General features: G+C 50.7%; 1 protein-coding gene across 1 annotated transcript; it reads left to right on the forward strand.

Moving 5' to 3' along the window:
* The first annotated feature begins 162 nt into the window (after positions 1-162).
* OVOL2 (ovo like zinc finger 2) lies at positions 163-26,214 on the forward strand. The gene is given in 5 exon segments (XM_068524511.1): positions 163-435; positions 437-566; positions 1,233-1,438; positions 12,262-12,454; positions 25,901-26,214. Coding segments are annotated over 5 exon segments (1,116 nt in total).
* The last annotated feature ends 725 nt before the right edge of the window (positions 26,215-26,939 follow it).

Consider the following 26,939-nt stretch of genomic DNA (forward strand, 5'->3'; position numbering starts at 1 on the left):
CAGGGGGCTGAGAGAAAAACGTTCTTCCCTTTTTAAGAAGGGGAGGGGGGAAGACTGAGACGTTAAATTCTTTTGCAAACATTCGTGCCGAAGGAAGGGCTGGAACAGGCAGCCCCGGCCGCCGGAACCGGTCGGACAGGTAGCGAGCTTGTTGACACCGTTATGTTGCAGGGCGCATGCTCACTCCCAAGTTTCCTGGTGCCTTTTCTATTCCACCTTATGAAACTTTTTCCTCGGCGTGGTCTCACCCGCGATTTAAGGCATAGGTGTCGCCGAGCCGGGAGGCTGGGAGTCGCCGGGCGTGCGGGGGAGAGGCCGGGCCGCGCCGCGGCGGGGGGCGGAGGGAGAGGGCCGGCCGGGCGGGAAGGTGGGCTCTGGCCGCGGGGAACCGGGGACCGAGCCGCCGCCGCCCCTAGAGGGGAGCAGCCGGGACGAGGGGGCCGCAGTCCGGGGAGGGGGCCCCACGATGCCCAAAGTCTTCCTGGTGAAGAGGAGGAGCCCGGGGGTCTCGGTGCGCAGCTGGGATGAGCTCCCGGACGAGGAGAGGGCAGACACCTACATCCCAGGTGAGCGCCGCGCCGGGGCCGGGCCTGGGCGCCGGGTTCCTGGGGTGCGGGCAAGGGTGGCCGGGTCCCCTCTGCTCAACGCCCGGGGCTGGACTCTCCCCCTCCCCCATGTCCCTCTTTCAGGGGGAGGAGGAAGTCACTGAGGCGCGGGAGGACCGAGAGTGAGAGGCTGGGAACCTGGGACGCCCTGCGCCCCCTTCCCCCTAGTGGGCGCCTCTAATTGCCCGGCGGCGGGACCGTTGGCTGCAGCGCGGGCCGGGGTGGCCCGGGAGGGGGGCTAGGGGCCAGTAGGGACAACCCTCAGTCCCACGTCCTCGTGGGGTTGCAAAGGGATGGGTCAGCCTCTCCGGGGCTGGGTGGGTCGAGGTCAGGACCCCCGCCCCCATCCCAAGGAGAGGAAATTTGGCGCGCGGGTCCCCAGCCGCGCTGGGCCCTCTGTTCCTCGTGGGCGCTGGAACTGGGATTGAGGAGCGGCTCCCAGAACCCTGAGCTCGCTCGGGAGGCCGAGTCCGGGGCTCTCTCGCCCACCCCCGCGGCGTTGCCCACTTGGCGAGGTGCCCAGGTCCGGGGCGGGGCGGCGGCGGCACCGCCCGCAGGTCAAACTGCCGCGGGCGCCCGGGCCTGACGCCGCGTGTCTGTGTGTCGGGGCGCGGCCCTCCCCCGCAGTGGGCCTGGGCCGTCTGCTCCACGACCCCCCCGAGGACTGCCGCAGCGACGGCGGCAGCAGCAGCGGCGGCGGCAGCAACAGCGCGGGGGAGCCCGGAGGCGCGGAGAGCAGCTCGTCCCCGCGCGCCCCCGAGCCCGGCGATGGCGAGGTCCCCGGTGGACACCTGGCGGCGAAGCAGCGCCCGGTCGCCAGGTCGAAAATCAAGGTACGATGTCGACTCTGCCCCCGCCGCCACCAGCACCACGCCCTGGCGTCGGGCTCCCGGGGCCGGCGCCTCTCCCTGTCGCGCCCGCCCGCACGCCCCGGCACCCGAGCACCCAGCGCGCCCGCAGCGCAGCTCCTGCACCTGCCCCTGGGTCGCGGCCAGGGCGCCTCCCCGCGTCCTCCCGCCTGCCAGGTCGCCGGTCGCCCGCGCTGCTGCGCCCCGGAGACTGGCTTCCCGCACGGGCACAGGCCGCCCGCGTGGCCTCCGGAGCTGCCTAAAGGCTCAGGCACAGCTTCCTCCCCCCAGCAGCCCATTCTGTGCGCAGGGCCTGAAGAAAACCCTGGCCGTCGGAGTTCCCGGGGTGGGAAAGAAGGGACCCCAGGCCCCGGGCTCCCCTCCTCTGAGGTGCAGTTCTTAGAGCTTTGTGAATTCTGAGTTTCGCCCCCTTCCTCGAGTTCTGGAGGCAGTGGTGGCAGCTTGGCACACAGTGGGTCTTTCACAATCACAACTATTCCCAGTGCCAATTATGAAGTGCCCGTTAGACACGAGGTCTGTGCCGGGCACTTTAAACTTGTGTTTGTCAAATCTTCTTGAATTATGTTCACGGATAAACGGATTCAACTGAAAATTGGCCCATTGCCCCGCCCCCAGTGGGTTGGAGTGTTTGTTTCCCTCTATTTTCGCGCTTCAGCCCCCACCCCCACCCAGCCTCCTGGAATTGTAGGCCACAGCTTATCCGGACGCCCATCTGCGCTTTCCTGTGTGGAACTTCCATGATTGCCTGCTCAAAGGTATCCGCTACCTCTAAGATTAAGCCGTCCCATTCCACTGACTCACGGACGGCGGGAGCCTGGGAGTGGTGTTTTAGGAATCACATGACCCCAGTTCCTAGCCAGGTGGGCCTTAGTGTGAGCCTTTTCGGGCTTCAGGCCCTTGGTGTAGGTGTTAATTCTTGGGCGCTCCAGGGTGGTCCCGAAGCCCCCCTGCCCAGGCAGCGGGATGGGGCGGAAGCCCTAGGGTTCGCTGTGGATTGCGAAAGCCTCCTCCGTTACTTTTCCTGGGAGAGGTTTTCCCTCCCCTGTGCATATTCCTGGCTCCAGGGGCTTGGCTCCGTGGTGGGCTGGCGTGCATTTGGTTATGAATTGAGGCTAGAGGCTTGAGCTTGGAATCCTTAAAAAAGACACCTTTAAAGGATGCTTCGGACTGGGTGTGGGCATCCTGCTTAGTGTTAAGTGCGCCGCCGAGGTTCAAAGCCAGCTGATGGGAGGCTTTTCTGGGCCTGATGGGGTTAACTGGGAGGGACAATTTGCCTGAGGCCTGTAGCTCTGCCCTCCAGGAAATTCTGCAAAGTATCCCACTTGCATGTTTATCACCCGGCCGGAAGGCCAATTTGCAACGTTGTTTTCGGGTGGTCTATAGCTAGTTTACCCCTCTGTCCCCCAACTGCCCAGATTTCCCTGGAGACAAGGTGGCACAGGAAAAATATCCAGTCCCTTAACCACCATTTTAGGAGATCTCTGCCACCCCAGGCAAACAGCTCCACTGGGGCCCTGGATTAAGGGAATGAATAAACCAATCTTCTTCCCAGGATCCTTGTTTTGGTGCTGACCCCAGGGGTGGGGGGTAGGGCATAGAGTTTGCTCCTCAACCCTTAACAAGGTTTCCAGAGGAGTTTTTGTTTGTTTACTGAGGACGAAGTTCAGGTTCCCTCTCCCTCTCTGCTTCCATAAGACCTCCTGGGGTTAAGATGCTCCAAGCCTACAGAATTATCAGCTGTGGTATTGGCCATTTTCAAATGACTGGTCCAATTGCCCGTGACTTAGCACGTTGTGTAACTGTAGAGTTCTATGCAAAGTATGCTGAACTGTCTAAGAATTAGTTTCCTAACCATAAGAGGGGGAAGCCACTCAAGCATGATGCATTTTTTTCAGTGACTTGAAGACACTCACTGGACAGTTGGTTCTTAGGACCAGAGAAGGGCAGAGAGAAGCTACATCCCATCCAACAGTATATAGTGCCTGCTGTGCACAAGGCAGCCAGGAGATAAAGATGCTGCCACACTGGTGTTCCAGAATCTTCTGACAGTAATGGTTAGGGCTCTAGGCTCTAGTTTAGTTCCTCTGGGCCTCAGTTTCCTCGCCTGTAAAATGGGGATAGTAATGAAACAAGTAATGAAACCTCATAGAGTTGTGAGGATAAATGATTCAAGCGTGAAACATGGTAGGTGTCCAATAACTCTAGCTAGAATTATTTGGGTTGGTGGAGAGACACAAATACTAAATTAATTATTAACCCTATTACAGGAAAGTGAATGCTCAACTAGAAGCACAAGCAAAGATGCAGTACATTCTGAGCAGAGGAAGGTTTCTTGGTGTGGATTTGAGGGCTGTGGGAGAAGGGGGAGGTACGCTTTAGGGTAGTATGGGCTGAGCCCAGATCTTGAGTAAGGACAGGACTCAGAGCTGGAGGGAGGATGGGAAATGGGCCTGGGGTCAGGGAGAGTTGAGGTGAGGAGCTGGACATGTAGCCAGGACAGGCTGCGATGGTAAAGGGGCCAAGCCGAGAAGTGTGGGTGCTCCCGTGGGGGCAGAGGAGGGGCTCTGGAAGGTTTTTGAGAAGGAAAACCTCATTTGGGTCCATCTCACCGGCTCTGGTTGGGGATACGTTATCTGTTCTGAGCCTCAGTTCTCTGATCTGTAAAATAGAGAAATAAGAGAATCGGCCTCTCCAAAGCATTGGGCAGATTACATGAGACAATGGGGGCAACACGCTGAGCAATATTGCGTGTGTATAAACTGCCCAGTGGGGAGTTAGCCGATAGTGATTCATAGCAAGTTTTGTTAATGTCCAATACTTTGTTACCTACAGCAGGGACAAGGGATTTAGCAACTGGATTGGCTGGATTTAAGTATTTTTTAAAACCCACCCATTTGATATTTGGAAGGGAACATAAGCACCATCCCTAACTCCCTGCCTGTTGACTTCAGTCTCCCAAGACAGAATTGGATGCCCCAATTCCCCCCACCAGTCTTGTAATTCACTGACCATCTCCTTGGCTGACCAGACTTTTCTTCTTGACTCTAGACCCACCAAAGGCAGGGAGCATTCCTGCTGAGCTTGTAATTTCAGCACCCGGTGCAGTAATGCCTGACTCATAGGAGGACATAAGTCAACATAGAAGAGGAATACAGGCAGGGAAGGAGTCAATAGCATCTGGGGGAAAATAGGAAGCAAGACAAAAAGGGAAAAATGCTTGGAATGGATGCTTGAAAAAGCTTAATTTAAAGGGGGAAAAAGGAGGAATAGGAGAACAATGTAAGTGTTAACTGCAACCAGCTTTTAACTGGAATATAGGTGAAGTTGGGTTTTGTGGTTGGAAGGGTCTGAATGGATTTGTTGCAGAAACAGAATCCACTGTAGCTTGCTTAAGCAGACAGTGGTTAATTATAGGGTACTAAATGGGCTAAAGAGAGACCAGACTGAGCTCCCAGGAGTGACTCCCAGAGCCACACTACAGACCTGGGCTACCTAGGGAACTGCAGCCGCGGCCTCTTTGGCTGCTGTCGTGCATCACGATGCTTCTGCTAATGCAGGGTGTGAAACAATTGCCACATACCTGCCTCGGCTCAATTAACTCAGGCCCGAAGTCAAATCTCCTGATGGTGCATGTAACTGGTGGTACCCAAGTCACATCTAAAGACCACAGATGCCAGGGATTCTGGGAAATATAGTGCCTAGCTTTGTAGCCTCTGCTGTACAGGAGGGCCCACCAGAGGAGCAGGAATAGAGGCTGAGCCTGTCCACCCACAGGATCTACTTCAGGGACCCTTATGTGGTCCAATCTCCTCATTTTTGTGGGGAGAAAGGTAAAGCCAGAGAGGTTTTGTTGAGTTCCTCGGAGGTACTAGTGGCAAAGCCCAACCCAAGGCTCCTTATTCTTTAGCGTTGTTGTACTGCATCGTGGAAGGTACCTTTGACGCCTTAGCCATTAGCACTGACAGCCTGACATGAAGGAATTGAAGCAGTTTCTCACCATGACGTGAGACAAACCACAGGACTCATCCCTGCCTCTCCCACATGTCATGCCCAGACCCATGGGCCTGTCCCGGGGAAGTGCAGGCACACGTTTTGCAGACAACAAGCCCCATCAAAATCTCAGTGTGGGCACCTACAAGTCCTGTGGCCACAGGCAGGTTTCAGCTATTTGAATCTGTTTCTTCTGGATGATTAGGATATGTTCCCTTCAGCATCTCTGCATTTGGGAAGGTTCTGCATTCTGCCATATAGTGGAGTTGTGAAGCTTAAGGAAGTGGTACATAGGAGCAGGAGGGGAATTTTTATCCTAAAGGAACTGGGGAAATACGCTTAGCATGTTTTGAGCGCTCAGGCATAAGCAGATGTGTCACTGGAAATCTCATCTGCGCGGCCACTGGAAGGTAGCCTGCACTCACGGTAGCCTCCCACAGGAAACAGGACCATTAATTTAAGGAACTTGTCTGGTGGAAGCATCCACAGAAAATAAAGGATTTTTTTTTTTTTTTTTTCTTTTAGAAGTTGACAGGTAAGTGACCTTAGCCAGCTTTTGAAGTTGGTCAGAGGGCCAGCCCAGGTCCCTACCTCCCTGGATGCTCCTGAAGTCTTCAGCAGCTCTGATACAATGATGGGTTTGTTTCTGCTGCACAGGCCTGTTTTTTAGAAGAGCTAGAGGGGAACTTTGTTTTTTAAAATGAAAGCCGAGATCCTGCAGAAAACAGGACAGCAAATAAGAAAGCGCCAAGCTGCAGGGTTGGGAACTGCTATCTCTCTTCATCTTTCTTGCCCTGAATTAATCTCCAGTTAGTTAATTAATCTCCAGACTGATGTCACCTCCCATCCTTGTGGTAGCTTCCTTACTTCAGTAATAAGCCTTTTGGAGAGTTAATTTTGGATTAAGGGTGAGACTATTAAGCTTTTTCTGAAGATAACAGTGTCTGGAGCAGTATACTGTAATTGAACACATTAATACTTTCCATATCAAAACATGAATATTGACACCAAATGGGTAGCTTCCACTTTTGTTGCCAAGGGAGATAGGGGCGAATGTTGGTTTTCAGAGCTATTTGGATTTCAGAGTCGCAGATGAAGGACTAGGGGCTGGTGACCCACACTGAAGGTTAGTTCCCTTTTTCTTCCATCAGTGAGAGAAAAATTCAAAAGACAAATGGAGAAACAATGGGTTTTGACCAATTACCTTTTATTTAGGATCACAGGACTCTGGAGCTTGTCTAACTCTAAGAGTTAGCATTTACTGGCGCGACCAGTCTTTTTTTTTTTCTTTTTTGGCTGTACCTCACGGCATGCAAGAATCTTAGTTCCCTGACCAGGGATCGGACCCATGCCCCCTGCAGTGGAAGCGCGGAGTCCTAACCACTGGACTGCCAGGGAAGTCCCTAGCAACCAGTCTTTTTAAAATAGCTTTTCTTATTTAATTCCTTAACAGTCCCAAGAGGCAAGGATCATTATTGTCCACATTTTATGGGTGATGAAATTACGGCTTAGAGAGGTTGAGTAACTTGCCTACTTCCCAGACTGTAGGTGGTAGAGCAGGATTTGAACTTAGGAAAAGAGCTCATCTAATCCCATTTTATTATTTTTATATGTGGGAAAGTGTGGCCCAGGGATATTAAATGACATCACACAGCCATCCAGGTCTAGGTTTTTATTTGATCTTCAGCATTTCTTGTCTCTCCACCCCACTCATTTTGTGACCAGGTGACAAAGATGTAACTAGTTTTGGTCTACCCCTTGCAGAGTAGAGTAACAAGGTAGTTTGGTTAACCCTATTTTGGACTTTTAGGAAGTAGAGTGGTAGGTGTAAGCCTGTGTAAACATAATAAAGATGGCCCAGTGAGCAGACAGGTGACCCGAGGAGAGATTGCCAGTCCTCCGGCACATAGGGCATCATTTCAGGAATCAGGGGTGTCTTCTGTATCATGCTGCCCATCCTGGGAGAGAACACTCAGAAATGTGGCAGCTCTGGTGTTCTAGAGAGAATGTGATACATCTATCACCGTTCCAGTGTTCTATTGCTGCTTCACAAACAACCCCAAATTTAGCAGCTTATAATACTTTATTATGATGTCTTCTAGTTCTGTGGATTGACTGGGCTCAGCTGGGTGGGTCTTGCCTGGGGTTTCTCTTGTGGGTGCAGTCAGATGGCAGTGGGGTTGGAGTCTCCTGGGGGCTTGACTGGGCTGCACATCCAGGAGGGCTCACTCATGTGACTGGCAGTCGGTACTCTTGTCCTTTTCTAGCTACTTTGTTATACGGTTACACCATCTTTTTTTAACAAGTCCCTATTGATGGGCATATAGGTAGTTTCCAGCTTTTTGCTATCACAGACCAAATTTCAAGGCACATGTGAAGTACACTCTGGGATAAATTTCATGTTTAGGAATTTATCCTCCAAATATTTTTCTGCGGAATTCTTAGGAATTTCTCCTTTTTAAAAAAAAAAATTGATGTATAGTTGATTTACAATATTGTGTTAGTTTCAGGTGTACAACAAAGTGATTCAGTTATACATTTGTCTGTATACATATATGTATATATGTGTATATATATTTTCCGATTCTTTTCCTTTATAGGTTACTATAAGATATTGAATATAATTCCCTGTGCTATACAGTAAATCTTTGTTGTTTATTTTATATATAGTGGTATCTATTAATCCCATACTCCTAATTTATCCCTCCCCCCCCATTCTTTCCCCTTTGGTAGCTATGTTTGTTTTCTTTGTCTGTGAGTCTGTTTCTGTTTTGTAAATAAGTTCATTTGTATTATTTTTTAGATTCCACATATAAGTGATATATAGTATTTGTTTTTCCCTGTCCTACTTACTTCAGTTAGTATGATCATTTCTGGGTCCATCCATGTTGCTGCAAATGGCATGATTTCATTCTTTTTTTATGGCTGAATAATAAGGACTCTCACCTTTCTAACGAAGGAATTTTTCCTTCCTCTGAAAAGTGAACAAGTCTGGGAGAAGCTGGCTTCATCAGCCATGATCTTTTTGCTGTTTAATTAACCCTCCATCTTCTTTTGAAAAGGCTCTCTTCAGACGCCTGGATATAATTCATAAATGTCTGGAGTCTGGATTGGTCAGAAATACATTTATAGTTGGCAAACAACCCTTCATGGGCTGGAGGGTGCACCTTATGGGAATTCTCTACATGAGCATTTTCTGTTGACTCAGTTGTCCATGTTGTGAAAAGTGGAGAAATGGGAGCACTGCCTTTGCTGAGGCAGTTGGAGATCTTTTATTTTTGCTCTGAGAAAACCAGAGGGAATTTCCCCTGAGGATGGGGTGCCCTCCCTCTCCAGTCCCCTCGCCTCATTCCGTGTTTCTCCCCTGTGTTAAAAAGCTTTCTGTATCTCTCTCAGTCAGATGATCCACTGGTCCTGCACTCCCTTAAATGGTCACTGATCTCCATCCGCTCTGCCCTCAACATTTTTATTCTTTTCAAACCAAATAATGCCAGTGATTTGAGATTTCCATCCTGGACTGTAATAAGAGGTATCCATGTTACATGCAGAGCATTTTAAAAATAGGAGATTACCAAAAGGATTAAAGTAAACAAGGGTTCAGGTTGGAACCATAGTTGGCGAGTCCTTGGGCACATGGTGCAAGGCTTTCACAAGACAGTTCTAGCTTTCTTCACGTTTTTCATCAGAATTACCAGGGTCATGTGCCTCTGTTCTATTTTATTAGCCGCACTACCTCTCAAATGACCTTTATCCTGTGTAGACTTGGCCTTGAGAAGCTCACGGTATTTTGTTTGCCAAGACATGGGCCATATTTAGTCTTTTCACATCCCTTCAAGGGAGGCAGTGACCAGAATGGGGACTGCGGGTTAGGAGGAGACCATGACCTGTCCTGTGATAGGAAAGCCTTGGGCACAGCTGGGTCTCCCTCAGGCCCTGCCAGGCCCCACCCCTTTGGGGGGCAGAGGTGGGGTATGAGCCCTGCGGTTGTCCTCCTGTATCTTCCAATGTGCCCCCCCCCCCCGCCCTCTAACAGTCGTTGGGGCCCCCGAGGTAGAGCCCTCAGGGGGGCCCTGCCCTTCTCTGCTTCTCTGCTCCTCTGCTCCCTCATCTCTGTTCATCAGCTACTCTCCAGGGCTCAGGCTGGCCAGGCTGGACCACACACAGTCCCCCTTTTCCCAGCGCCCTCTCTGGCATATTCCTTGCCCTTCCCCCATCTTCTTCTTCACCGTGGCCTGGCTGAGGAGCTCACCTCTCTGGGTACACTTTACCGTGCGCCCACTGTCCGGGCTAGGCTCCCCTCCCAGCCGCCCCTTGCACCCGGGGCTTCCCCGATGGCAGTGGCCTGTTGCCCGGTCTGCTCTCCGACTAGACTGGCAGCTTCCTGGGGACAAGCCATCCTGGTGCTCTGAGCACAGGCCCTGTCTCGGATCAGGCACACATCAGTGTCGGCTGAGACTAAGATGGAGCAGTGAGAATGAACTGGTGGAGGGGGCTGACTGGAAAGTCCTGTTCTGGGGTCTTCGCCTCCTGCCACCTGTGAGCCATTGCCCACCAACACTTTCTGACCGTGCACGGCCTTCATCTGCGCTCGGGGCATGGGGGCCAGGAGCCTGCGCAAATGCTTGCTGGCTTCCATAAGGTGTTCAGTTGAGGAAACGTTTGTGCCTGATGGAAGCCTCTGGAATGAGTTGGAATAAAGTCCTGAACCGTGTGAGGGCCAGTCCCTCACATCTCAAGTGTGGTCTATGGACTGCACGGTGGCATCTCCTGGGAGCTGTCTAGAAATGCAGCATCCAGACTCCACCAGACCTCCTGAATCAGAACCCGCACTTTTTTTTTTTTTAATTTTATTTATTTATTTATTTTGAATTTTATTTTATTTATTTTTTATACAGCAGGTTCTTATTAGTCATGCATTTTATACACATCAGTGTACACATGTCAATCCCAATCTCCTAATTCATCCCACCACCCCCACCCCCGCCACTTTCCCCCCTTGGTGTCCATATGTTTGTTCTCTAAATCTGTGTCTCTATTTCTGCCCTGAAAACCAGTTCATCTGTACCATTTTTCTAGGTTCCACATATATGCGTTAATATACGATATTTGTTTTTCTCTTTCTGACTTACTTCACTCTGTGACAGTCTCTAGGTCCATCCACATCTCTACAAATGACCCAATTTCATTCCTTTTTATGGCTGAGTAATATTCCATTGTATATATGTACCACATCTTCTTTATCCATTCGTCTGTCGACGGGCATTTAGGTTGCTTCCATGACCTGTCTATTGTAAACAGTGCTGCAATGAACATTGGGGTGCATGTATCTTTTTGAATTATGGTTTTCTCTGGGTATATGCCCAGTAGTGGGATTGCTGGGTCATATGGTAATTCTATTTTTAGTTTTTTTAAGGAACCTCCATACTGTTCTCCATAGTGGCTGTATCAATTTACATTCCCACCAACAGTGCAAGAGAGAACCCGCATTTTAACAAGACCCCCAGAGAATTCGTGTGTGCACTGAGGTTTGAGAGGCGCTGGTCTTAGGGGTACAGGGACCAGTTTGGGCAGGGTCTGCAGTGGCTGGAGAAGCTCATCAGGGAGGGAACAGGTGAGCTGAGGCTTGGCAGAAGACAGTACCCTGGTGGATGAAAGGAGGGTGTTTGAGACAAGGAAGGTGTTAAGCCAGGAAAAGACCAACTCTTCTTGCTAATAACGTTTGTCTGAAAATTAAGTTTTTTAGGTCCTTTTATGAATAGAATTTTGGCAGAACGATTGGATCCATCTTCTAAAGGATCTGATAACTAGGAAACCTTTAATGAATATATCAGATCTGGTGTTTTTCATCACACAGTTAGAGATTCTGTTTTCTTCCTTTGAGGCAGCAAACATGGTTGAGAGAATGAACCAGCCAGTCCGGAACCTGGGATTTGGTTATAGTTTTTCTGATAACGAAGCTGTGGGATCCTGACCAAGTCACTTCCCAAGATGACCATCTTATTTGTTCATGATTCTGGGTCAGGAACTGGGGCACGGCTGGGCTAGGCAGTTTTCCTCTGGGCCAGGTTTGTTCACTCAGCTGGTGGCAGCCCTGGCTGGGCTGGAAGGTCCAGTGAGTCTTTATTCATACCTGGCACCTTATTGTTCCTCTGCATGGCTGCTTGGGCTTCCCCACAGCATGGTGGGCTCAGGCTTCCTCATGGCTGCTGGCTTCCAAGAGGGAGGATACCGAAAAGCTGCACCGTTTCTTAGGATCTGGAACTGACACAGGCCCTGCCCAGATCCAGGGGGAGGGGAGACAGTCGCTTGGTGGATGCTGGCCGGGGGGAAGGAATTGACTGTGGCTGTCTTTGGGGGCTCCGTGATGTTATCAGACCTAGACTCCTCTTTCCTTTCTGCTCTTCCGTCCTCAGCACTGGCTTCCGCCTTGGGTCCGAGGTGGCTGTTGGAGCTCTCCCGAGCAGGAAGGAGTAAATCAGGGGACAGGGCACCATCCTTCCCCTCAGAGAGTGTATCCCACCAGCCAGGTGGTCCCACCCGCAGGACTTGCTGTGAGGCTGGGAAATGTAGGCGCGTAGCTGGGGGCGGGGTGCCCAGCTGGTAATCAGAGGTCTGTCCCGAGGACCAAGGGGAGCATGGGTGGGCGGGCAGCTGCCTTGTTCCACCTTCCCCAAAGCCAAAACCTGCTGGGAGTTTTTAGAGGCGCGCGGGAGCCCGAGTCAGGTCCAGCCTAGACGCACCGGGCGGTGGGCACGCCGCCCCGCGCGGGTCCTCACCCCTCTCTCTCTCTGTCCCAGTTCACCACAGGCACCTGCGGCGGCGATGCGGCGATTCACACCTGCGACCTGTGCGGCAAGGCCTTCCGCCTGCAGCGCATGCTCAACCGGCACCTCAAGTGCCACAGCCAGGTGAAGAGGCACCTGTGCAGCTTCTGCGGCAAGGGCTTCAACGACACCTTCGACCTCAAGAGGCACGTGCGCACGCACACAGGTGAGGGAGGGGCGCGGCCAAGAGCCCCTGGTCTTTCCCCGCAAGGAACCCAGTCCAGTCGGGAGCCTGGGGCAGAGCTATGTTTCCGGAAGAATCGCGGGGCGGGGTTTTTGGGGCCGGGCCGCCCGGCTCTGCCACCTGCCATTGGTGTCCCCTGGGGCCCGCGAGCCGCTCTCAGCCTGTTCTCGCCCCGGTGAGATGGGCGGCGCATCACTGGCCGGAAGTGTCCTGGGAGCTGTGATGCCCGCTCGGTGCAGCCCTCGGGCCGGGCTGAGGGCTGGAACGTGGTCCCCGTGGTCCCTCTGCTGGTATTTTGTGCTCCTTTCTCGGGAAGTGAGTCTGTCTCAAAATAGCATCACGTTGCTTCCTCCTGAGAGCTCAGAAAGAGAACACGCAGCTGACTTAGCGCTGCCCGAGCCTCCTGCGGGGGCGGGTGGGCAAGTGTCGCCCCCACCCTGAGCTTTGCTCAGCGCGGGTCTGGGTCCTCGCCAGCTCCCTTACACGGACAGCCCTGGGGTGCCCGTTGGCCGCCCTCCCGCCCCCTCTGGCTGTTTGTAGCCTCGGTAGTTTTGTCTAGGAGACATCTGGCCTCCAGGCTGGTCCTCGAGGGCCACACCTGTGCCAGAGCGATCCCTGGAGGAGAATTCTAAGATGCCATTTCCTTGCTAAAGAAAACCTTCTCCAGCTCTGGGCAGGACAGAATCCAAACTCCCCGTCTTGATGGGCTCCATGAAGAAAAGCCCCTCACAGTCTGGGTCTCATCTTCAAATCCCCATCCTGTCCCAGCCCCTCCCACCCCATCCCACTCCATCTTTTCATCCCACCCATTTCATCTCATCTAAATCCATCCCATCCTAACTATTCAGTCTTGCCCTGGTGCCACGCACTCTCCCTACAACCTCATAGAATTTACTAATTATAGTCTCGCTGATCCCATCAAGCCCTTTCAGGGTTTAGGGTTTCCGTAAGCATTTTGGGGGTGGGGTGGGAAAATGTCCACTCCTCTCTCCCAGGGGGCCTCTCAGGTCCCCAGCCGCCACACAGGGCCCTTCTCAGATCCTCTGTATGCAGATTTCCTTTAAGCCCTTATCACACTTTTTTGTTCTCAGAGTACTGGCCATGAGCTTCCTCCCTGGCCTCAGAAGGGTGTCCTCCACCCTAGAGAGTTGACTGGCATACTAAAAGGTTTTTCTTTTTCCTTTAAAAAAAACTTTTCTAAAGTGAAATTTTCATTTAAATGTAACATACATCCAGAAAAGCACACAAATCATAAGTGGATAGTTTGAGAATGTAGGACTTTTTACAAAGCGAACACAAGCATATAACTGGCTGGAGTATTTCCAGCCCCCATAAGACACTGCCCCCTCCCTCCTGCCCCTCTGGTCACTGTCATCTTCCCTCCAAGAGGCACCAGTAGCCTGACTTCTATAAAAGTTTGACCTCTGTGCGGCCAGGCTGACACCTGGGTTGGGGCAGGGAGAATGCTTAGGGAGTGGCGGGTGATGGTGGTCCTGTGTGATTAGGGAGGGTCCTATAGAGGGTGAAGGGTCCTGTAGGTGGTGGAGGGTCCTGTGGGTAGTAGAGGGTCCTGTGAAGGGTGGGGGTCCTGTGGGTGACGGGGGGACCCCTGGCTATCAATGGACCCATCAAGTGGCTGCAAAGCTGGGCTTACAGGCAACTGGCCCAAGGAGCTGGAGGAAATTGGGGACCACTCACGCCGTCATTTGTTGTTGGTTGTCCTGGAGAGTTTCTCAGCTTTTCCTCTCTATCTGAGGATGTCCTTGAGGGCATGGCCTATTTCTTCTGCAACTCCTCACCTGGTGGGCTCTGTGGTCACTCCCCCACAGAGTGAAGGGGGCTTGGGGAGCATTGTGGGCTGTTGGTACCTTCAGTTGGAGTAAACATGGAGCTGCCTCATCTGTGACTGAGTTAATTCTCCATTAGTAGAAATATTAGGGACTGACTGCTCTCAGGGAAGAGTTTGCAAGAGTTTGCACTGAGTTGGTCACACAGTGGTTAAGAACTCTGACTCTGAGCTAGCTGATTCTGCAACCTTGTCAAAATTACTTATCTTTTTGCCTTAGCGTGTCCATCTCTAAAATGGGCGTGGTTTTATTACCTATCCCCTAGGTGATGGCTGCGAGGTTTCAGGGCAATAATGGCATATAAAGTGCTTCACAAATTGTAAGCACTTAGTAAATATGAGCTATTAGTGGTGGTAAATGTTGAAATAGTTGGCAGAGTTTTCCTGGGACCCTGCGGTATGACAGGCCCGAAGACTCACCTCTGTACTTGTGGAGAGCTCAGCCAACATAGGGAGAAAGAATCCAAACCCCTGACTGTAACCCAAGGAAACCAGCAGGTGTGCCAGAAGAAAAAGTGGCGAATGCTGGTGGGGAGGCCTGGAAGGTGCATTGTTGCTGGCAGGGGCAGCAGGGAGGCTTCTCGGAGGAGGTGTCCTTTTGGCTGAGCCTTGAAGAGTGAGCAAGATTTTCACAGTTGGACGGGGCGGGAAGGGCATTGCAGACGGGGAATGTCTTAGTTTGGGTTCCCCCAGAAGCAGACCCTGACAACGAGGATTTGGGTGAAGCCGTTTATTTGGGAGATGGTCCCGGGGGCACAGTGAGGGGATGAGGAGAGGAGACAGAGGGAAGGAGAGTCAGTGAGAGCTAGTTACTTACTGAGTGGGTTACCACTGGGGGCAACTGGGGCTCAAGCCCGCTGGGGGCCCTCTGAATGCACACAATGCACCCCAGAATTGCTCCAGGGGTGGGAAGTGGGGTATTTATCCATCAGCTCCCATCCTTGCTGTTGGGGGTCCATCCTGGGACCCTCTGCTCCTAGGCAGCTCCTCCCCGAAGCCCCTTGCAGGCCTCACGCCTCGGGGGAGCATCATTGGGCAGGAGCGGCAGGAAGCCACTGGCCTCCTGGGAGGCTGAGGGGTTCGGTGGGGGGGGTAGCAGTGTCTGCCAGGGAGAACAAGCCTTAGCGGCCGGGGCGGGGGGGGTGGGTGTTGGCAGAGACGGGAGAGCCTGCAGAGGCCCACACAGCTTCCTCAGGTGGTAGCGAGCTCAGAATGGTGGCTTTTCTGCAGGCCAGGCCCTCGGCTTTATCCTGTTGTGTCCAACAGCCCCGAGGAGCCCCGGAGCCCTTGTTACCCGCAGTTCACAGGTGAGGAGCTGGGGACAGCTGGTCTTCCTGAGTCCAGGTCGCCCGCTTTCCACAGGCCCCTTCTCTGTCCCCGTCCCCTCAGTACTGTGCTCACTCAGCGTCCTTCCCGAGGCTGGGCCTTGCCAGCCGCCCCAGTTCAGTTTCTAGAAGCCAGCTTGCTCTGCGAGAAGCGAGATAGAGAGGAACTCGGGCCTGGCACAAACTGCACCCTCCAGCCTGGGCTTTATTTATTTATTTATTTATTTTTAAAGTTGGATATGTGGCATTTTAAATTTATTTATTTATTTATTTATTTTTGGCTGTGTTGGGTCTTCGTTTCTGTGCGTGGGCTTTCTCTAGTTGCGGCGAGCGGGGGCCACTCTTCATCGCGGTGCGCGGGCCTCTCACTATCGCGGCCTCTCTTGTGGAGCACAGGCTCCAGACGCGCAGGCTCAGTAATTGTGGCTCACGGGCCTAGTTGCTCCGCGGCATGTGGGATCTTCCCAGACCAGGGCTCGAACCCGTGTCCCCTGCATTGGCAGGCAGATTCTCAACCACTGCGCCACCAGGGAAGCCCACTGGACATTTTAAAATTACAAAATGGCTTGCATTTTAATCTCTGTTGGATAGCTCTAAGGTCATTGAATCTACAGATAATGATTTAAAGTTTTTTTATTATAATTTTGACTCTTAAAGTGACCAACAAATAGCATTATGGAAACGTCTTGAACCTATTTTCCCTCTGGTTTATTTAATTTATTTAATTGGCCGTGCCTCGAGGCACATGGGATCTTAGTTCCCCGACAAGGGATCGAACCCGTGCCCCCTGCAGTGGAAGTGCGGAGCCCTAACCATTGGACAGTCAGGGAATTCCCTGTTTCGTTTTGGTTTTGTTGTTTTCTTTGGAGTATAATTGCTTTACAGTGTTGTGTTAGTTTCTGCTGTACAATGAAGTGAATCAGCTCTATGTATACCTATATCCCCTCCCTCTTGGACCTCCCTCCCACCATCCCCCATCCCACCCATCCAGGTCGTCACAGGGCACCGAGCTGAGCTCCCTGTGCATTATAGCAGGTTCCCACTAGCTATCTATTTTACGCATTGGTAGTGTATATAAGTCAATTCTAATCTCCCAACTGTAGAGATGTGGATGGACCTAGCGTCTGTCATACAGAGTGAAGTGAGCCAGAAAGAGATAAACAAATATCATATATTAATGCAGATATGTGGAATCTAGAAAAATGGTACAGATGAACCTATTTGCAGGGCAGGAATAGAGATGCAGATGTAGAGAATGGACATGTGGACACGGGAGGAAGGGGAGGGTGGGACAAATTCCCTGGTTTATTTTCTGATGGAGATGTGCCTCCAGGTAATAATGACCAGAAAGAGGAGTCAAGGCCTTGCTGACAAACTAGCTGGTGGCAAACAGAAGAAAGGGGCCCCAGCTCTGGGGATGCCCCTCTGCGGCAGCTGGAGGGACAGGCCTGGCCTCCTGGCGCAAGAGGCCTGCCCTGCAAGCTCTGAGCTCTGTGCAAAAAGGATAATCAGTAAAAAGAGCAAAAATCTGGGCTTCTCAGACCTTTTTGTAGTTCATGTGTACCACCTCACTGGCTCCAAAAGATCTCACCCAGAATTCTGGGAATTCGGTTTTGCCTTTGATGGAGACGAGAATGTTGGATTTTGGCTCTTGACAATTACAAGTAAATGTTGTGTTTGGACCAGAAGCAAAGATGTGGACAGCGTTCTCACAAATACAGTAGGCAGATGAGTGAAGGTTATGGTTGCTCCCAGTCCGGTTGGGCCAGACCATGACTAATTGGAAGACTTAACCTGGGATCCCAGGACCCTTCTTTTGAGAACTGCAGCGACAGTGTTGATGAGGTGGGCAAAGACAGTGGGACCGGAGACCGGGGATCGGGATTAATCCCCTCCCCCACGTCTCCTCCTGAGAGAGCGGGGCCTCTAAGGAAAGACTCAGAACACGAGGAAACTTCTTGGAAAAGGTCCAGGGAAACCAGAGCCTGGAAATGTCTTACCTTAATATCCAAGCAGATGAAAGAAAAGATTAAGACTTCTTTTTTGGATATGACTTCACCAAGGAAAGAGTAGATCAGAGGTGTGTGTGTGTGTGTGTGTGAGATGGGGGAGGGGAGCAGCCAAATGACATCCGAGTCCAGATTGGAAGAGAGAAACTGGAACTGAAGAAACTCGGTTAACATTTTGTGAAAATACGTCTGCAAACGAGTGGCTGTTTTCAGTCCAAACTGACGTAGGTTGGGTTCCCTAGAAGCAGATTCTGAGACGGTGATTCTTATAAACCGATTTATTGAGAGAGAGCACTTGGGAGAAACCTGTGAGGGAGGGGAGAGCAGGACAGGGTAGCGGGGATGTGGCCCCAGCTTGATCCCACCAGGGCTCTGGGGTGTGACTGGTGCTACAGGCCTGTCCTGTCCCCAGGCAAGTGGGGGACATTTCTGCGCCCATATGAGTCAGAGGCTGCCTTTCCCCTGGGTGGGCAGGTCACTTGCCCAGTGCCCGTTCCTTGGAGAAGGGGACATCCAGGAACTGTTAGCTGCCAACATAGGTGACAGCTGGCCCAGAAAAGAGGGTCCTGATGGGGGACCAAGAGGGTCCACTGCACACATAATAGAGGGAATTGCTCTATTTAAGTGGAGTTGACAGGGTCACTGAAGCCAATGTGTGACATTATGGCTGTTGACCCACCTGAGGACAAAATAGAGATGGGGGGGTGGGAGGGATGCACTTTCAAGACAGGAATGTATATTCAGTTCATAGCCCGTGAAAAATGTCATGGGCCTGGTTTTAGAGAATATTCTTTTGGATTTGTTCAAGTGTTTTAGGTTGAGCCAGCTGGCCATCCAGGGAGGGAGAGAGTTTGCTGGGGGCAGGGTGTGGGTGGGGGAAATCTGTCATTTAGAGTCAAACAACCAGCAGGTGCCAAACTCAGCACTGAGTGTCTCCCCCCTCGCTGCCCAGGGACCCCAGCGCCAGTGGCACCTGGGGGCGTGTTGAACGTTTACTGAGGTGTCAGGTGTGGTCTGGGCGTTGTTCGCCACTGTGACCAGATGTGCCAGGCTCATCAGACAAGTACAGCTTGCATTGAATGCATTTCATTTTTCTCGTATGTAAAGTGACTACTTATTTTGTAAAAGACTTCAGTCAATACACAGACTGCAGAGGAGAAAGCCTGCGCTGCTGTAACCAGTCGAAAAGGGCACACACATGTGCAGGGTCCCCCGCTCGGTTTGTGAGGGCTCCAGGGAGGCATTAACCTGGGTTGGTGATAACTTTACGACCCTGACTATAGTAAAGGAGTTGGTTCGAGGTGCGCCTGCCATTCCTGCGGAAGCTTCTGAGTTCCACGGAGGGAGGCTGAGGAATTCAGATCCGAGGTCCGGGCAGTGGGGAGGGGGCTCTGGCCGGAGCGCAGGGTCTGCCCTGCCCCCCTTAGTGGGGCCCTCGGGCCTTATCTTCCATCTGGGCCACATTGAGAAGGAGAAGGCAAACAAATCCCATCTTGATTGAAGAAGAGGAAACAATGGTGTCTGTTTGGAGCCTACGGGGAAGGGTTGATTGGATTGGGAAAAATGCAGGCTGGGAGAAGTTTGGAGCAGGGCGGGTGGGGGAAAAGAATAGAGTTACCTCCACCCTGAGGGAGCTGAATGCTGCCTTGTAGGGTGGCCTCCTTCACTCACCAAACTCTCCCCTCTTTTATTTTGACTGACTTTTTAGCTACCAAAAATAATATTGAAAGGGAACAATGAAAGAAAGAAAAAAAGAAGCCTCCTCTCCACGCCAAGCCCTAGTTCCACTCCTGAAAGCAAGCCACCATTTAATTTTTTTTCCCCAGAAGTTTTTAACACACATTGCTTTTCTCGTGTACTATCTATCTTAGAGATTGTTTCCCATCTGCACAGGTAGACATACCTCACTCTTTTGAATAGTTGTCAGAGCGTTTCTTAATATGAGATTATGACGTAATTTCAAATATGGAGGCACTGTCATTTTTTTCTCTTGCCCCAAATGATGACACTTATTTACATTTTCAGGGATGGTTTTTTCTTTCCTCCCTCCCTCCCTCCCTTCCTTCCTTCCTTCTTTCCTTCCTTTCTTCCTCTCTTTCTCTGTCTCTCTCTTTTAATTTTAGACAGCACTACCGCAGATATTCTTGTAAATCCTTTGCCTACTTGTGTGAGTCTTTCTGTAGATAATTTCCCTGAAGTGGGCCAAAGGGTAGACCCATTATGATGTTTATGGGGTGGTCACATTGCCTCCTGAAGAGTTTGCTCTAAATGTCCACTCCCACAAGGAGACCTGCAGAGAGCTCCTTGCTGAAGTCCATGTTTGGATAAAGTTCAGTAAAGGAGACTTAGCTACAGCAAGAAGAGAGCGCCAATGACAAAGACTTTTCTTTGGGGATGAGTGACATGAAGCTTGATTTGGTAGTAGGAATAGAACATTTGAAAAGAAGAGACCCTTTGTGATAACCCAACACACAGTATTTTCTGCTCGAGGTGATACAGACCCGCAGCACAATAGTCTGGAGGGTGGATGGGGAAGGAAGTCTGTCCCCTCCTCTCTCCACCAGCTGCCTAGGAACGACATTTTAAAATATTAGCCTTTAAAAAAATTATTTATTTTTTTAAATTGAAGTATAGTTGATTTACAATGTTGTGTTAGTTTCTGGCGTACAGCAAAGTGATTCAGTTATACATATGTGTATATATATTCTTTTCTATACTCTTTTCCATTATGACTTATTACAGGAAAAAATTATCCTTTTTTATTGTGAAATAGATAATGAACAAAAAGGTGTACATATAGATACAGTTTAAAGACAGTTACTAAATATTCACATACCCACCAGCCAGCTTCTGAATAGAGCGTATTTGCGTTCTGTTGTCCTGGATTGTAAGCTGTTGAAGCTGCATCCCGTTGAATATTCAGTGTGTGCTGCATCCTTTGCTTGTGAGATCTCGGTTAATCCTCAGAGCAGCCTTACAAGGGGTATCAATTATTATCCCCATTTTACAGGTGAGGAAACTGAGGTGTGGACTCAGTTAATGTGTGGCCGATGGGTGGTGCCTGGGTTTCCAGTGGCCTTGGACTCTGTTACTGTGCAGGTGTCAGTAGGTTAATGATGCCTGGTGCAGGGATGGTTCCGGGATCCCACTCCAGGTATGGACAAGATTGGCCTTTGCTCGAGAGCGCCCACATCCAGGACAGGCGAGGCCCAATGTCAGGGAGGCCTTGGTATCTGTCCCCCTCATCTGGGGCTCCTCCCTGGCCCCCTTCATCCCCTGCCCCCCGAGTTTGGGGGAGAGGATGACTCCAGGAGGGAGGGACTTGTTCCCCAGCCCAGAAAGAGTCACCAAGAGGCGGCTGCTGGGTGACCATGTCTGCCTGCACCGGTGAGCGAGGGATGAATGTGGTGTCTGCAGAGCGGGGTGGGGAGGGCAGTTTTGCAAAAGTCAGGATTAACTGCCATAACTAGAGGTGTGGGGACCTCCTGTCTACCCCCCTCCACCCCCCGCAGTCATCCTCATCCTAGCCGTCATCTGCACGACGCAGGGCTCTGAAATCCTCTAGCCCTTGCTATCCAGGCTCCGCTGGGCGCTGTGCCCGTAGGATTCGGCTGAGCTGCGGAATGAAGAGAGGAAGGAGACGTGACCGTGCGAGTGGACTTGGCCCTGGCCCGATGCCCTCTGCAGGGAGCAGGGCTCAGGCAAAGCCATGCAGCCCCGTCCGCATCACCTTCTCAGGTCACCGTTGGGAGTGGGGACCCCCAGGAGTAGGATTGGAAGCGTCCACTTCCAGAATCCAGGTTAAAGCCTGGTGTCAGTGTGCTGGTTTCCCCACCAGTTGAGTTTGGATGTTTTAAAATAGTTGAGGGCTGTTTCCAGTCACCCTTGAAAGGAGCAGCTGGCCTCTGGGTGAATTTCTGTCTTGATGAGCTTCGGGTCTGAAGTCAGGTTGCTGCTTGATCAGCCAGAGGTGGTGGGAACCAGCTGCCATGTGGGCGCAGAGGCCTGGTTAACACAAAGCCCCTTGTGGCCCAGACATGCAACCTACGTGGTGTATTCCTTTGGAGAGACCTCACAGCCCCTACGTTTGTAGAAAACTAGCCCCAAGATGTGACCTCTCTTTTCCCTGGGCCAGCAGGATTCATTCATTCATTCAAAAATTATTTACTGAGCACCTATTAGGAATTCTCTGCTGGTCCAGTGGTTAAGGCGCCACGCGTCCACTGCCGAGGGCCCAGGTTCGAGTCCTGGTCAGAGAACTAAGATCCCACAAGCCACGTGGTGCGGCCAAAAAAAAAATAATAAAATAAAAAATAAAAAATGATTTACTGAGCACCTATTATGTGCCAAGTGCTGAGGACTATAAAGGAGCTTCTTTTAGCAGTTTTTCTGAAACATGTGGAATATAATACAGGCCTGCTTTCTGCTTGGGCGGGCTGGAGGAACACCCCACCACAGCATTGAGCTAACACAATTCTCTTCACATGAACGTTAGAGGAAAGGATGGAAGCTTCTGGATGTGGACAGGAAGAAAAGTGGAAGCGACTCGATTTGTTCAGGTGGTTGAACGAGGGTGGGGGGAGTATTTCTTTCCATTTTGACTTCCTTTGTCATCTGTGTACTGAAAAAAACTTCATGAACAGACATAGCTCTCCCAGCCCCCCTCCACACGCCACCAGTGTGGAACTGGGGATGTTTAACCTTGAAGAGAGGACTTGGGGGTGCCTGGCTGCCTCAGACACCCCAAGTGCCATCCTAAGGCTTCACCACGCGTTGCTTCAGACCTGTGACTCCAGCATAAGCAGCCTCAGCAGCACCTGGGAACCTGTGAGAAATGCAGATTCTCATCCCCACCCCAGAACCAGATCCGCCAGCAGGGGGGCCCGGAATCTGTGTTTTGACAAGCGCTCTAGGTGGTTCTGTTTCGGGCTCAAATTTGAGAACCACTGCTTTTGCTTGGATCAGGACATCTGGGGTGGGGCCCGAGGCTCTGCACTTCCAACGAGCTCCTAGGTGATGTGATGTGAGGTGGACTACACCTTAGTACCAGGTCGTTCAAGTCAGCATCATGTGATGGGACGGTGTGGGCTGGAGCAGGGCTTCCTCAATCTCTACAGTTTTTAAAAGATGGGATTTGGGTGCAGCTGTACAACAAAACGCCACGGTGCTCTTAAAAAGGAATGAAACCAAGCTGTAAGCACCAATATGGGAAAATCTCCAGGAATATTTATTTATTTATTGAAGTATAGTTGATCTACAATGTTGTGTTAATTTCTGTTGTACAGCAAAGTGATTCAGTATATATATATACATTCTTTTTTTTGATATTCTTTTCCATTATGGTTTATCGTAGGATATTGAATATAGTTCCCTGTGCTATACAGTAGGACCTTGTTGTTTATCCATCTTATATGTAAAAGCTATCCCCAACCTCCCGCGCCGTCCCTCCCCCAACCCTCTCCCCCTTGGCAACCACCAGTCTGTTCTCTATGTCTGTGATTCTGTTTCTATTTCATGGATAGGTTCATTTGTGTCATATTTTAGATTCCACATATAAGTGATATCATATGATATTTGTTTCTCTGTCTGGCTTACTTCACTTAGTATGATAATCTCTGTGTCCATCCATGTTGCTGCAAATGGCATCATTTCATTCTTTTTTATGGCTGAGTGATATTCCATTGTATATATGCACCACATCTTCTTTACCCATTCATCTGTCGATGGACACTTAGGCTGCTTCCATGACTTGGCTATTGTGAATAATGCTACTGTGAACATAGGGGTACATGTATGTTTTTTAATTATAGTTTTGTCTGGATATATGCCCAGGAGTGGGATTGCTGGATCACATGGTAATTCTATTTTTAGTTTCCTGAGGAACCTCCATACTGTTCTCCACAGTGGCTGCACCAACTTACATTCCCACCAGTAGTGTAGGAGGTTTCCATTTTCTCCACACCCTCTCTGGCATTTATTGTTTGTGGACTTTTAAATGATGGCCATTCTGATCAGTGTGATATGGTACCCCAGGAATATTGTTAAGCGAGAAAAGTAGATTTTGAAAATATCTTTTGATAATAGTTTGCTTCCGTTAAAGCCAGGATAGTAACATCATGATAAAACCCATTATTGCATAAATAAACTATTTAAGCATTTTAGAATGTGAATTTTAATACACCTGTTTTTCAATTTTTCACTAGTTTTTCAGCAACTCGAACATTCTTGGGGAAAAAAAATAACCATTAAAAAAACAAATAAAAACATCTACGTGGGGATGCACATTTTCCCTTTCGCCTCACGCTCCAACATGACTCCATGCAGCCCTGGTGGATCCTGTCCTTACTTAAATTTTTGATAACTTGTTCATCATGGATTTTTTTGTATATATTTTGATTTTGAAAATATTTATCTTGATTGATGTTTTCACATACTCTTAAATTTTGAGCCTAAAGCTTTGGGGATTCCTGCGGGCAGTGGTCTTCCTGGCCTCTGGGCTCTGAGATGGTCTGAGAGCTGGCAGCCCACTCTGCTCCACGGACCCCCAGCACAACATTCACCCTCTCCGGGCTTCCGTGCTCATGGGACACTGTATGCTTCCTTGAATCCCCCCCACTTTAGAGCCTGAGATACACCTACTGAGGTCTCCTTACCTAAGTTCCCGTCTCACCCTGTCGGGTGCCCACGGTGGGCATGGGCATGACTGTGGTTTGATTGGCTGAGCTCCCTGCTCCTATGGTACCTGTGGCCTCTCCATCTGCAAGGCAGGCCCCACTAATAGTGGCTCACTTTTAAAGCCAGCAGGAGAGCTAGGTTGGAAATAGTTTCCTAAGTGTAGCAGATGCCATCAGTGTCCTCTGGCCCCTGCCATTTCTGGGCACACCCGTCCATGTCGTTGCTGCCCACACCTGCAGCCCAGCCTGAGGATGTCCTTGCTGGAGACCACTCTACCCCAAGGCAGGCTGTACATGCTGGGGAGAGAGAACCTGTCCCACCCAGGGCGCTCTCCACAGTGCTGCCGGAGCAGGCGGAAAAAGACTCCAGCTCCCGAGGGGCAGGGTAACTCGAGGTGTGTGTTCTACTCTGTCCCCCACCTTGCCTGGCCATTTGGACTCTGGTTGCCCACAGTGGTGACCGGCTGGATGACCCCTCTCCCCCTTGTCATCATCTTCCCTCCCCTGCAGGTGGGGAGTCACCTCCCACTTTTCACGGGGTCACCCCTCCTGAGAGCACCTCCCAAATAACTCCTTTTCCAGAGAAACCCAAACTAAAATTAAAACAAGGTTTACTCTGCCCACTTTGAAACCCAAACATTAAGGCAGGCAAGTGGTGGTGTTTTGCTGTATGCATCCGTTTTTATTATGTTTGCTCTGTGGACAATTTTGTCTCCTGCCTTAATCATTTTCCTCATGTTCCTCATCCTTGGTCATGATGATTTTTTTTTTTTTTCTCCCTATTTCCCACACCCCTCAGCCCCTGGCAACTCTTTTTCTATTGTTTCTGGGAGTTTGACTTTTCTGTATATAAGTGATACCACGCACTATTCGTCTTTCTCTGTCTGGCTTATCTCACTGAACATAATGTCCTCAAGGTCCATCCATGTTGTTGCAAATGGTAGGATTTCCTCTTTCTCCTGGCTGAATAATAATCCATTGTAGATATATACCACACCTCTTTTATCCAGTCATTTGTTGGTGGACACTTAGGTTGTTTCCATGTCTTGGCTATTGTGAACAGTGCTACAGTGGACATGGCTGTGGAGATATCTCTCTGAGATCCTGTTTTTATTTCCTTTGGATAAATACTCACAGTGGGATTTCTCGATCGTATAGAAGGTCTGTCTTTAAGTTTTCGAGGAACCTCCATACTGTTTGCCACAGTGGCTGCACCAATTTACATTCCCACCAACAGTGCACAAGAGTCCCCTTTTCTCCACATCCTCACCAGCATTTGTTACCTTTTGTCTATTTGATAATGGCCATTCTGACAGGTGTGAGGTGATCTCCTCTCTACGTGGTTGTGATTTGCATTTTTCTGATGACTGGTGATGGGGAACATCTTCTCATGTGTCTGTCGGCCCTTTGTATGTCTTTGGAAAAATGCCTGTTCAGTTCCTCTGCCCGTTTTCGAATCGTGGTGTTGGTTTTTTGCCGTTGGGTGGTGCAGGATGACTTTTAATGGCTTCATAGGTGGGAGGCTCTGGCTGGGCTGTGACCAACTGGTGCTGTGTCTGCCCCTTACCCTGCAGGCATTCGCCCCTACAAATGTGACGTCTGCCACAAAGCCTTCACCCAGCGCTGCTCCTTGGAGTCCCACCTGAAGAAGATTCATGGGGTGCAGCAGCAGTATGCCTACAAGCAGCGCCGGGACAAGCTGTACGTCTGTGAAGACTGTGGCTACACGGGCCCCACCCAAGAGGACCTGTACCTGCATGTGAATGGTGCCCACCCGGGCAGCGCGTTCCTCAAAAAGACATCCAAGAAACTGGCAGCCCTCTTGCAAAACAAGCTGACATCCACGCTCCAGGGCAATGCCAACCTGAGCGAGGAGGAGGAGAAGTAAGAGAGGGCATGAATGCCAACACTGCCACGTGTCTACAGATTCCCGGTCTTGAGGGCCCCCTGACCCACGGGCTCTTTCTAAGTCCAAGTGTTCCGTCCATCTCTCTGTCCTCTGGGGGCCTCAATGGGGGGCTCCGTTCCAAGGCTGTCAGTGATAGCAGTGGCTTCAGGCCCCCTGTAACCTGTATCCTCAGGAACACTGTCACATGAATGAAAGCTTGTGGATGGCTATGATCACCGTCTGGGGTTTGGGGTTTTTTTTTTTTTTTTTAGGATTTTCACACATGGAGGCAGGGGTGTTCTTAAGAGAGACACCCCTTGGAGAGATTGATATGGTGCCTTGAAATAAAAGTACTTCCACTTGAAATGCTACTCCAGCAGGGAAAATGAATCCTATTATTCTGAAAGAGTTAGCAGGAATTATTTTAATAAAGGAAAGGTCCTTGTGAAGTTTTCCTGATCAGAATGAAACAGGAGAGCGTTGCCCTGTAGCTCCCTGTCCAGGGCTTATCGTGGGACCTTCGACTTCAGGTTATTTGGGGGCTGATGTTTTGTACTAGTGGGTGGGTTTGAAGAAGGGCATTTTGAGCATTGGGTAAAGGTAAACAGACAACTGGTGACAAGACAGCCCCACACGTGGCTGCCAGGCAGAGGCGCTGGGCTCAGCTTGGCAGGCGGCTCACAGATGCTCTTTGGGCCAGGGTGTTGCTGCAGAGATGCTCTGGC

Source organism: Eschrichtius robustus, chromosome 16 (assembly GCF_028021215.1).
Source record: "Eschrichtius robustus isolate mEscRob2 chromosome 16, mEscRob2.pri, whole genome shotgun sequence".
Classification (NCBI taxonomy): domain Eukaryota; kingdom Metazoa; phylum Chordata; class Mammalia; order Artiodactyla; family Eschrichtiidae; genus Eschrichtius; species Eschrichtius robustus.